This window comes from Silurus aristotelis (genome assembly GCF_946808225.1).
Source record: "Silurus aristotelis genome assembly, chromosome: 3".
NCBI classification, from domain to species: domain Eukaryota; kingdom Metazoa; phylum Chordata; class Actinopteri; order Siluriformes; family Siluridae; genus Silurus; species Silurus aristotelis.
In genome coordinates, this window is record NC_139576.1 from 12,311,432 (window position 1) to 12,325,040 (window position 13,609).

At 38.1% G+C, this 13,609-nt stretch overlaps 1 protein-coding gene across 4 annotated transcripts in view; it reads right to left on the reverse strand.

The window, feature by feature from the left end:
* The window catches only part of dachd (dachshund d), a 118,772-nt gene that overhangs the window by 32,666 nt on the left and 72,497 nt on the right, over window positions 1-13,609 (reverse strand). For 2 of the 4 annotated variants that reach the window (XM_083537016.1, XM_083537015.1), the window contains exon 4: window positions 1,723-1,788. The exons of the other annotated variants lie outside the window; for them this stretch is intronic. In XM_083537016.1, the coding sequence (XP_083393142.1) occupies window positions 1,723-1,788 (66 nt within the window). The remainder of the gene's footprint in view (window positions 1-1,722; window positions 1,789-13,609) is intronic. 4 annotated transcript variants of the gene reach the window in all.

Genomic DNA, 13,609 nt, shown 5'->3' on the forward strand with positions numbered 1-13,609 from the left:
CACACAAATAAGGTCACAGCCTGGTGTGTGTCCCTGAACTGAGGACCTACTCACTGTCTCTCCTGTCTTTGAACTGGCAGATCAAAAGTAACGTGGATATTTTTTGGTCTTCAGCATTCAAAGGCTCCGCTCAAGTGCTTGAAAAGAAAACTTCATCGTCTCCTGTGGAATTGACTGCGCTCCTGTGCCTCATCCTCTTTTCTCTCTCTCTCTCTCTCTCTCTCTCTCTCTCTCTCTCACTCTCTCTCTCTCTCTCTCTCTCTCTCTCTCTCTCACACACACACACACACACACACACACACACACACACACACACACACACACACACACACACAGCTCTGCTACTTGGCTCAAGGTAAAAGGGACAAAACCGCAAGGGGACAATACACCAAACAAGGCCGCACTGCTTTTATACAAAATATCAGTGTCCAAAGTGTGAGAGCGTGGATCTACATGAGGAAGCCTTCAGCTGGAGCAATTGAGAAGAAATGACTAAATAAAATGCACTTCTCTTCTCTTCACTGTCATTGCTTTCCTTGGAAAAGCCACTGATTTCCATAAGAAAAGATGGCCAGCGGATTCACTAGCAAAACAAATTTCCTAACATTAGAAAGAAAAAGAGGATTAAAGACGGAGAAGCCAAGCAGTAGCATGTAAAGGCGATTCTCTTCAAGTGCTGAGTGTGAATCAATTACCATTCCTAAGACCAGACTCAATTAAAACGCAGGGCAGGATACTTAGATCGCCGGATACTTGTGCTGCCACGTCCAAACAAACCGAGCGAGCTGTTCATGCAAATATCCACCTTTCAGAGTTTGCTGAGAGCCAGATGGAGCAGTGTGATTCTAAAGCAAGATCTGGATTTCAGCAGATCCACGTATATAAAACTTGTCTGTGTCTGTGTGTATAACTATGCCTTTGTTATTTAAATTGCCCTTTAGCTCCCTGCAATGAATAACAACCAAGTTACACTGAATGTAGTCCTTAAGTGACTGTGGCTTGGTTATACAGTAGCGAAGCGTTCTCCAGCGCCGAATCTACCCCTTCTTCTACTTCCTTTCATGTACTTAAGTGATGTTTCAGCCATTATGTTATATTGGGGGCACAGAAATGACTCCAAACAAACTAAGAACAGTTTCTGCAAGACCTTCGAACTAACAATTCAATTAAATCTTTATTTATATGGCACCTAACAACTACCATGTAGAACCTAGGTGCTGAACAAAATGCAAAATAAAATGTGCAAATAATAGTAAAAAATTTAGGTTAACATGAAAGTAATGATATAGCAATATCAGAAGAAAATAAAAGTAAATAGTAGGAACTAAGAATTATCACAACAAATTTGTATAAATGTTAAGAAGCAGAAGACTAAGCGCTCTCTCTACTACAAAACAAAGGCTTTGGTTCATAAGTATGCCTTTAGTTTAGCTTTAAAGGTAGAGCATTCCCTTTCAGAAGTAAGGAAGGAAATTCCAAAGCTTAGGAGCTGCCACTGAGAAGGTGCGGTCACCCCACAATTTATATCTTGTCCTAGATATGACTAGATGACCTCAGGGTTTGGCTATTGGTGCGCAGATAAAGGGTTATTTAAATAGGCTGGGGCCATGCCAGAAAGAGATTTAAAAACAAATAATAAGATTTTATATTGAATTCTGTACTGTACCAGAATCCAGTGGAGAGAGGAAAGGACCGGGGTGATGTGTGCACGCTTACTGGTACCTGTAAAAAGCCGTGCTGCAGCGTTCTGAACCAGCTGTAGGCGATGGAGAGAGGACTGAGTAATTCCTAAATAAAGAGCGTTGCAGTAAGACAAGCAAGCAAATAATCACAAGTATTTGTGTACACTGATGGATAGAATACTTCTGATTCTTAAAACGAATGATTTGTTTTATAATTGTCTAACTTCCTACTAATTAAAGCATTTTTGTTACAAAAAAAATAAAATAATAATTAACAAGCGGCAGGAGTAAATAAAGTGAGAAAAATACTGCCAACAGACCAGTAACAGTCAAAAGGCTGTTATAGTAATTTACAGAGCTGTTTGAAAATAGTTTTTGTACATATATTTCATAAATCATAATGGATACAACATAACAGCCTGACCTTAGAAATGAAAGAAGGCTGTGTAACTAAATCATCTACAATCCCATTTTGAAAAAAGCTGGGAAAAATATAAAATTTAAATGAAGACAGAATGCAATGATTTGCACTTCTCATGAGCCCATATTTTATTCACAATAGAACACAGAAAACATGCAAATGTTTAAACTGAGTAAATGTACTATTTTTAGGAAAAATGATAAACTGCTGGAGAAACGTTTTGCAACTAATTACATTTATGTCATTTAGTAGGCTATAAGTATCCTTATTCAGAAAGACCTACAGTTATACAGCTGAGCAATTAAGGCTTAAGGGCCTTGCTCAAGGGCCTTGCAGTGGCAGCTTGGTAGGGCTGGGATTTGAACCTATAACATTCTGATCAAAGGCCTAATATCTTATCCACTAAGCTACCACTTCCACCTACGGGTAACTGGCAACAGGTCAGAAAATATGATAGGGTATCAGGTAGAGTCTCTTAGAAGTAAATATTGACAGAGGTTCCCCAATCTGCGAAAACTGTGAAACAATTTCCGAAAAATGTTTCTCAACATTAAATTGTGAAGACTTTGAATATCTCAATCTATAATACATAATCATCCTCAAAAGATTCCAAGAATCTGGAGAAATTTATATTGGACACACATGATCTTCGGGCCTCGCATTTTTTAATGGAAATCACTGCATGGGTTTTAAAAACATCAAAAATCATTGTCTGTGAACAGTTTTTCGTGTCTTCCACAAATGCTGGTTAAAGCTCTATTATGCAAAGAGGAAGCCATATGTGAACATGATCTTGAAAAGCCGCCATTCTATCTGCCAAACTTAATTTCAAAATGGACTGAGGCAAAGTTAAAAATTGTTGTGTTTAGATTAATCAAAATTTAAAATTCTTTTTGGAAACCATGGATACCTCAACCTCCGGACTAAAGAGAGGGACCGTACGGCTTATTCTCAGTGCTAAGTTTAAAAGCCTGTATCCCTGATGGTATGGGGTGCATTTATGCCTATAGAATAGGCAGCTTGCATGTTTGGAAAGGCATCATCAATGCTGAAAGGTAGACACATTTTAGAGCAACATATGCTTCCATTCAGACAATATCTTTTTTAGGAACATGCTAAACTGCTATAATTATAATATTACAATAGCATGGCTTCATAGTAGAAGAGTCTTGGTGCTGAACCGATTCGCCTGCAGTCCAGACCTTTTACCATTTGAAAACATTTGGTGCATCATAAAATGAAAAATATTGGGAATTGTAGAGCAGCCCAAAACCTCAGTTTCCAGCAGTGGTAAACAAAGTACATAAAGCATGTACTTAAATAAAAGTAGAGATACAGTAGGTAAAATATTACTCCATTAAAAGTACCGTATTTTCCGGACTATTAGCTATTTTTTTCCCACGCTTTGAACCCCGCAGCTTAAACAACGAAGCGGCAAATTTATTTTTCCAGAGTTTTTCCTGGTTTCACAAACTTTAAGCCAAAAAACTGAGCCCCATAACATTTAACCAATAAAATTGACGAACGCACTTCACCTGTGTTCTGAGCTGCACGGCATCGGGAGAAAAACTTCACCGATGGTGATTTTTAAACGCACGACGATGCCAAAATATAAACTATAGAGAAATAGTTGTGGAAGGAAGGAGGAAGACAGTGAACAATGACTTTCTTGGTAGGCTACTGTTTAGATACAAGCCGTTGTAAGTCTGGGTCAAGGGAGAGCTCACTAACTCCAGTTGCAACAGAAATGATTTAAGCACAGACAGGTTTCCAAATCTCGTGCTTTTTTTATTTTTCTTGGCAACAGAGTTACAGGTTAGTCTAAGAAACTTCAGAAAATAATAAGGACATATTCCTTGGCCTTGCACACATGCAGTAATAGCGGAGAAATGCGGCGGCAGGCTATTCCCAAAACGCAACTCTGCTCTTAAAGGAGCCACAACATATTTCACCCGTTACACCGTGTAACAGACACTGTCTTTCGTTAAAGCCTGTGTAAAGTTCATTAGTTTCAGTGTAGACAGGTGTGGCTTATTTATGTTCAAAATAAAAATCTTTGTCAAATTCAGTGGGTGCGGCTTATATTTGGGTGCGCTTTATAGTCCAGAAATTACAGTAAGTGTACCTTTAAACATTTACTCGAGTAAAATTACAAAAGTATTTGTCTTCAAATGTACTTAAGTATCCAAGTAATATAATTTATTATGGCCATGATGCCTTCACATTTTTATCACAAGACTTTTTGTTTAATTAACTCAGTTTCTATCAATCTATTAATAGAATGATATTAATGAGACAAACACTGATTGATATCTATTAAAATGATCATGAGCCCAAAACCTTATTTTCAACGACTTTAAAATGATCGCACAAATAAGTAGTGGCAAGTTCGAGTCAGGAGTTCCTTTCATCATTTATTCCTGTTAAAATGTTCTGCTTAATGTTGAACTGATGCTGAACTGTATGTTCGTGCTAAGTAGATACCACTGATGGTGGTTCTAGCTTGAATGACACCCTGGGTGAACCACGCCATGAACCAACGTCTCCCCCGTTGATTAGTTTCAGCATTAAAAGCTCTTATCTTCTTTAGCTACAGTCACTGGAAGAGTAAGAACATGTTCTCAGAGCAGTCCACACATTTGGAGACATTTCTAAAAGCTCGCTTTCATGTATAAAAATCCTCCTAAATGCTTTTTTTTACACAATTAAATTCACAGGTCATTGTGCACAATTTATCAAACTCTCGGAACCAAGAACCAAACAACTCATTGACTAACTGTAGCGATACGATACATGCAACATCTATATCCTTGTAATATACTATGTCTTGTAAAATAGCCTTTTAATCTGCTCTGGAGATTCCCCTTTCTGAACTCAGTTCAAGACCGAATCAGTACAATCACAGAAAACTTTTGACGTCACCTCATTTAAAGGTAACCGAATCAATAATTTCGAGTTTAACTACAATCCAACTAGGCTAGTTAGGATTTAATTGATTTGTTGCTACACACATTATGATAAACTTCAAACTATAAATTATAATATTATGTAAGCTAAAAGAAATAGTGTTGCTATATGAGTAAAAGCACAGCAGGCAACACAAAATAACCTAAATGATATACAGTTATTTGCTTATTTTATTAAATGCATTTCCAATACTTAGTGGTGGGCGATCAGGGCCAGCAAAGCCTTCTCTGCTGGCCTAAACACTTTTAGAAGCACTGACCTACATATACAACCTAAATTCTAATATTTGTTCCATTAAAATTTTATTATTTTACTCCCAACAGTTCATTCTCTTCATGCTTCCAGTACGTGTATGTGGATGTTAGATTTTTTGTCCAATCAGATTTCAGCCTCTATGTGCTGCCATCTCTATCTAATCTGCTCAGGGCCTGCAAAGTTAATACAGCTGGTTCTTTGGCCATAGAGAATATTAGCAACAGGTCTGTTTCTTGAACCAATCAGATTTCATATTTGCCTCAGAGCTAGCTGGCACAGAATAGCGTCAGCATTTTTTCGTCCTCTGATTGGTTTGTCTGAGGGGAAACTGTTACAGCCAAGTTTGACTGGCAAAACACGTGTGTAGCTCTGCCCACATCTGAGTTAGACTTTTTTACGCCTATGGAGAAAGAAAAATTTATTTGGTCTCAGACATACTTAAAAATCCATTTTAAGAAAAGAGGTCGGCCAACCCCGAAGCTAGCTAGCTTGTCTCAGCCCAGGAAAGGGCTTGTTCTCCACTTCCAGACGAGTGAATATGAGCGGTACCACTGGATTACAGCCTCTGAGGAGCGGTGCAAATTATGACTATGTAGCTCTGGTGAGTAGGTTGTATTTTATTTATATTTATGTTTTTGTCATGTTATTAGACAAATATTGAATCTGAACTGCTCCAGATGTAGGTGGCACAGTTGGGGTTGGTAGTGTAGAGGTTTGGAGTCTTAACTGGGTTTCTTGCTTTAGTAAAATGGTATTCACCCTCCATATGTGAAATGCCTCTCTCTCTGTAATGCCACGCATTGTTATATTGCGTTTTTGTATTGTATTGATGGTTTCTATAATTGCGACGTGATCGTGGTGGTATTAAAAGGTGGATTAAGTCAGGTAAGAACCCACTGAAGGCCCAGGTTTCAAATTCACGGCCCACCACTGCAATACAATCCTCAAAACAAGATGATAAAGATGCATACACACCTTTATCTTTTGCACGTTTCCCGCTACTTCTTTCCTCTTTTTATCTGACTTGGGCTCCTGAAGTTTAGACCTTTTTTTGTCATCTATAATTTTAATTTGGGTTCAGTTCTCCCTACTGCTGTGACGTCACCCAACCCCCCATTTCTTTTTGAGTGTATGAGTGAGGGAACTTCACTGGGTGTTGGGTGTGCACTCCAGGTCCCAAACAGGTTCATTCACCGTGACAATATTCATTCGACCGTCAAAATGAGCAGTATATAAATAATAATAATACAAAAAACACTTGATTTATTAAAATGTGTGGAATTGTGTGGAAGCCCTGTGCCGCCTAACCGGCAAGATGCATCCCTGGTCGGCTGCCCATGATGCCTAAATCCACCACTGCCAAGCAGCAATCAAAAGAAGTTTAAAACAAAGCGCACACTCGACCCTGATTGGTGGCTTGCTGCACGTTTGACCAGTTAAGTTTTTATCCACTCAAATAAAAAACATTTTATTTGCTACATGTGGTTGAGTAAAAAGTAAAATGTTTCACTTTGAAATGTAGTGAAGTTTAAGTTAAAGTCTCCCTAAACGGAAATACTTAAGTAAAATACAGATACACAAAAAAACAACTTGCGTACAGTAACGAATTACATTTACTTTGTTACTCTCTACCACTGGTTTCCCAGATGTACACAAACTGTTGTTATAATAAGAGGGGATGCTACTGTAGTAAACACGACCCAGACCCAACTTTTTAATTTTTATTTTCTTAGTTTAAACATTTGATATACTTTCTATGCTCCATTGTGAATGAAATATGATTTTTATGAGGGTTGCAAATTATTGCAATTTTTTTTTTTTTTTTTTTTTTTAAATAAAAGGATGGAAGAAATGTGTATGCTGTGCAAAATTTTGTATTTATTCTCAGATCGGCTTTTTTTTTTATCCATCACTTGACAACAGTGTGTACATACTTTATGCACATTAGGGACAAAAGTTTTGGGACATCTGATTTTTCTAGCAATAAGTGGTCTGCTAAAGATCTCTGACCTCAACCCTATTGAACACATATAAGCAAAATTTAAATGCTGACTGCACCCCAGGCCTGCTTAACCTATATATCGGTGCCTGACTTCACTAGCACCCTTGTGAGCACAAATCTCTACTTGCACACTCCAAAATCTAGTGAAACATCTTCCCAGAAGAGTGGAGGATATAATAAGAGCAAATGAGGACTAAATTGGAAACATGTTCAAACAGCACATATACATCTTATGGTCAAGTGTGCTCAAACTTTTGTAATTTCATGTAAATTTGTACTCTCTCTATAAACTATTTAAAGAGCAAAAAAAAAAATAAAATTACATATTCAAATAATATGCAATATATACCCAGAAAACCATGTGCTCTTCTAACAAGCAATTCTTCTTCTTCTCCCATTAGGGGTCGCCACAGCGGATCATCCATATTCGTGAGCCGCATGTTCGATTCGGCACATGTTTTACACTGGATGCCATTTCTAACGCAACCCTCCCCATTTATCCGGGCTTGGGACCGGCACTAAGAGTGCACTGGCTTGTGCAACCCTAATGGCTGGATTTGGTTCCCTGACCGGGTATCGAATCCGGGCTGCGGCAGTGAGAGCACCGAATCCTAACCACTAGACCACCAGGAAACCCTCTTCTTTTTCTTATTATTCCAAATTCGCAGAATACTTAGCAATCACATGACCCCTTATCTCCATGTACACCTGATTAGTAATCATACACACCTGTCTTTCATTCACACACCCGGAGAAAACCTGGAACTTACACACACACAAACACACACACAAACACACACACACACACACACACACACACACACACACACACACACACACACACACACACACACATTTACACTTAAATTCTTATTCCATAATCTTTTCTTAGTTTTTTTGTTTTTAGTGGAGTTCATCTGAAGACCTTCTGGATGTTTTTTGCATCTTCATTAATAATAAACATAAGATCAGATGAATTAATTAGCACCCATGTTTCCTACACTCAAATGAATAAATTAATTATTTTCAAAATGGATCTGAAATCTGATATCTTTTCTAACTAAACTATCTTCTGAGTTAACTAATGCAAATATTTCTGAATGAATAATCTGTTATACCCTGTGCAGCCAGTAGTCGTATGTGCTTGAAGACATATTAAAACATTCAACTCTATTCTATTTTATTTGTATAGTACTGTGTACAATGAACGTTTTCACAGTGCAGCTTTGCAAAAATATATAGATTAAAAACATACATTTTAAATTCATTTTCAAGTTTATCCATAATGAGCAAGCCAGAGGCTACGGCGATGAAGAAAAACTCCCTGATATGAGATAAGAAAGAAACCTTGTGAGGACCCAGACTCAAAAGGGAACCCATCTTCATTTGGGTGACACGGGACCCATGCAAAACACTTCTCATATTACAGCTGTGCTTCATTTTCAGAGTTAATTTGAACGAACCCTGAATATTGTCTTCTGCCAAAAAAATAATCAAAGAGAATGATGAAAAATGCGGAGTTTATAGATCTTACATATTCTTTCAACTAGGCCTGATGGCAGCTTTGAATATTATCTCCATTATCTCAAGCCACTTTATATGAAAGCAGCCTCTCAAGAAGAACTTGGAAAAATTCCCAGTACTTTATTCATACAGTGCAAAAGCAAAGGCATATTTCTGAAATATTTGATTAAATATGCTTTCAAAAATACTATAATTATTAGACTTTATCATGCTGTAAACAGTAACCAGTAAAACAATGAAAAAAATAAAAATGAAATTAACTAATTAAATGCAATGACGTTGCTTTTTTTTTTTTACTTTTCTATTTTTAACTGTACAAAAGTCGGGAAGTATTTTTTAATGTTAGTTAGTTCATTTGAAGAGCTTGCTACATGTCTCTACTCTGGAAGTAAGCCACGATGATCTACTTAATATTATCCGTTATCTAATAAAATACAAACCTGTCAGTTTTTATAAGGATAAAATCATTGGAATTTGATTTTTTTTCTTTTTTACTGACACTGCTACTTCATCAGAAAACAGCAAAATAGACCCTCAAGACAAAATGTATCTACAACAGATCAATCCCAAGACTTTTACTCAAGAACTACTATATATTATATAGAACCTGTACAGGTTATATCATTAAAGCAGCTGTGAAACAGTACTATGTATGAGCACAATAGCGAGAATGAGAGTCCTGCTACCGCTGTAGCCATGAGCTCTTTCTTCTGCATTATTCTGGTGAAGCTGGGAGATTTCCCTTGACAAAAATTAAACCAGTTCCTAGTTGGCACTTTATTATCTCTTCAACTGAGTGATTTATTGTTTGTGGAATGAAGGCAAAGAAGGAGGAAAATTACATTTTCTTCTGTGCTCGGGTCCACCCTGCTTCTCCTCCTCCGTCCTGAAAGAGCTCACAACAAACAATAATGTCAGCTGTAATTGATCCGAGGTCGCCAGTTAGCCCTGCAGTAAAAGCCCACTATTTAAGCGACAATCCTCCCCTGCCCCGCTCCTCAGAAGCTGTCTAATGAAGCTGTCTGTCTCTGCTATTTACCTTCGCTAAAATGGAAGGAGAAAGATGTACTGTATGAGTCCGGGCCAGAGAAGATTTGCTTTCCTTCCATGAAATAGGACCTGTGGATGCCTGTAGAATGTATAATTGGTTGCTGCAGTCAGGGATGGGCCTTCCAGCACTAATTAAATGACTTGTTTCCAGCCTATCTGTCTTTGTTTGTGAGCGCACTGTGATGGAACGATATGTCACACATGCCTGTGTATGAGCAAACACTTTCTGTAGATCTGAACGAACAAAATCCTCGGCCGTTTGAACTGACATATTTGAATGCAATTTATTTTCATCGTTCTCACAAACTAATAGACCTTTTTTTTTTTTATTTTAGGCTGAACGTGAAGCTGACATTTCTACTGCCCACTAATGTAGATAAGACTGAATGAATGGTCTTCATATAAAATGCAACATCTTTATTAGCCATTTTTATTCCATGGTGTGTGATGGGGCTTAGTGCACATGACTTAGTTCACTCTGCACTTTTTGAGGGATTGGAGCAAGGTGGGAACAGTGCAGATGTTTCTTTGCGAAACAAAAACCCGCTTCCTGCTCGTCAAACATCCATTAAAATATAGTGTGTAATGTAAAAAATCATTCTTGCTGTGATCTATTTTTTCTTTTTGGGCTGTTAAACCCAGCAGAACAAAGATGCACACAAGGTGCTATTGGAAATAAAAGCAGAGATCCCTTTGGAGACCGAGAAGAGCCTGGCATGTTGGCACAGCCATCGATTGTTTTCTTATTCACAGATGGCATAGCCAGACAAGGCTGCTAAACCTTGTAACTCATTAGGAGCTGCGGAGGAGAAGGTACTTCACTTTGATGTAGCCACCCACAGCCTCCCACTGTTGAGAGAGACTCTTGAAAAGAAAAAAAAAAAAAACACCAAAAGAAAAGGAAAAAAAGTCAAACAGAAAAAAATACCTGTAAAATATCCTTGCAAACACATGTTGCAATTTACAATCGCCAACAGATGATACATGATAGCCATATTTTTTCTAAAGCCAATAGAAAATTTTAGATGTTGACAGAGATAGGGAAACTGCTTCAGCATGCAAAATTTACTATTACTGATCTAAAGTAAGGAAACTTAATAAGAAACAGAGGGTAATAGAAAGAAAACAACTATTACGCACTTGTGAGGATAAGGGAGTGTAAAAAATAATGGCAACAAAACATCTCTGGTTTGATGAGGTAGCATAATTACACCGCCACCCCCAAGAACCATCAAAGTAAACATGTGGTAGGAATTACAGAGGAGACAGACAGCATTGTTGTGCGTTATTTTTATTTTTTTCCTGCAGAACGATAAAAAGCCAGCAGCAGTCTTTGGCATATGGTGGACTGTTTTTATTCCAGTAACACTACCTGTTACGCAGACTGGCCATTAATAGACAACATGATGCTAACCATACACTCTCTGAAGCTTTCATACCTCTACCTCTTCGCCGTGCTTTAGCGCACTTTCTCGTTTTCTAGAAATCTCTAGTTCGGAAACTAGTCGTGTCTCATATCTACAGTGCTGGACAAAACTGTGGAGCTGTAACACGATCTGCTTAACATAATTATCCACATCAAAGATATCCAGACACGAGCCTTCAGGATACATTAGTGCAAGCACGCCCAATCTGGATTCGAATTGGTTTCAGTTTAAATTTGTCCCATATCATTCTCAATAAACCGCAGGCAGTGCGGCAGGGAGAGACATTACTAGCAGCTGTTTCCACTGAAAGCACAATATATTCAAGAACAATCAATAACCTCCCTCTCAAGGGACCATGACACCCAAGCAGAGTGAAGAAGCCTCTCCATCTGATATTTAGCAACGGATCCCTTTTAAAAAGATTGCTTTCAGTCAATGGCAGGCAGTTGTCATTCGACTCGGACTCTAAAATGAAATATACTGAGCGGCATTATCAATCACAAAGCATTGGGATGTTTAGCGAGGTGGAAGGGTTGCCAAGTCAGGAGAACGGGTTTCGAAGGCGACAAGGCTGACCATTGCACATCTCTTTTAATTATAAAATTCTCATCCCATCAGACTGCTATTGGGTCAGAGTCAAATGCTGACCCAAAGACACTCTGATGTGATGGGATGTGAAATTCCTTCTGATGGTATCTGATATATCTTTTATTCGAATAGTTGTACTAAAACAACATTACTTTTTGACTGTGTCTATACTGAACTAATGATTAATGGAATCAAGTACACCTAATAGCAACATAAAATGCTTCATCCTGACTGAAACACATAATGAAACGATCGGATGCCAGAGTCTTTCTGTGTTTGGTCACAAATAATTAAATGAAAAAAATATATATACATACACACACACACACACACACACACACACACACACACACACACACACACACACACACACACACACACACACACACACACATATATATATATATATATACACACACACACTCAAAGAGGACATGAGGAGAAAAGCCTTAAGAAGAACCAGACACAAAAGTGAACCCATCTTTTCCTAGGTGACAGTGGGATGTGGTATAAACCATTTAGCACATACAGATGTAGAAGAGTACAACATATGTGATGTGTTTTGCCATACGGAGAGATTCGCTCGTCTAACTGGGGTTAATGGTGTTCTGTGCATGACAGATGAGCTCAATGAACAATCCCTGCATGTTCATTTCTCATGTCGTAATTCCAGGATTGTCCTAATTGTAATAATTGTTTCAATATTCACATTGTGCTTTATGAAACTGCACCTTTCCTGTCATCACAATCGTGGCGTGATGCTAACTCCACTAATGCTGATCCTGTGCTCATTCGGGGCTACCTAATTAAACGCTGACCTATCAGAAATTATATGTTTTTTAAGCAGCCAAAGCACATACATATTCCACATTGCAGACTGCAAAACCTTATCATCTGTGAAAGGTTGAATGTCATTTATTACACGTATCACATTTACACCAAGTGACATTGTCTTTTCAAATTGCGCCGATCTCTTCACTCCAATCTTTACCTCCAAAGGTCACTCAATTCCACTTATAAATTCAACCTGACAGAGATTAGTAAAGAGGGACAGGCAAACACCGCCGAATCCAGCGGCTTGAAATTAATTCATCCAATTAATGAAGAATGAGCTCTAATGCTGATAAGGGCTGACAAGGAAACTGGTCACTTGTTTTCTTTTTTTTTTGTTGTTTTTTTTTGTCTTCACTGTTGTGAAGTAACCCGATGAGACAGCGATACAAATATTAGCATTATGGTGCTTTATGTACCATGCGCCTCTTAGCTACAGTACTAATAATAATGCACGGGCTGTGACTTGTCTCTGAAATGACACAGCTTAAGATGGGTCATTACAGAATATAATGTTTCATCATTGCCTATTTTGTGATCTGTCTCTGAGTAAAACTTTGCCGCCCCCCAAATTTTGTGCAGGTTTTAATATATAGATATGAAGATATACTGTATAGATTTGATTATTGAGTTATCGTCTGAAATTCTATTAAAATGTCTGCCACTTTCCACTTATCTGTCACCTGCCTCCCAAGAGCACAACACACTAATAGAGGCAGAAAGAAGACGAATGCCCAGGAGAAGCTTCATCTCTCGCTGAACCCGGGCTGCGTGTCTCTAAACCCCAGATGTGCAGCTCTTACTTATGCTTCCACCCAGACAAAACAAAACGGAGGAATGTAAACACGGATAGGTAAAAAAA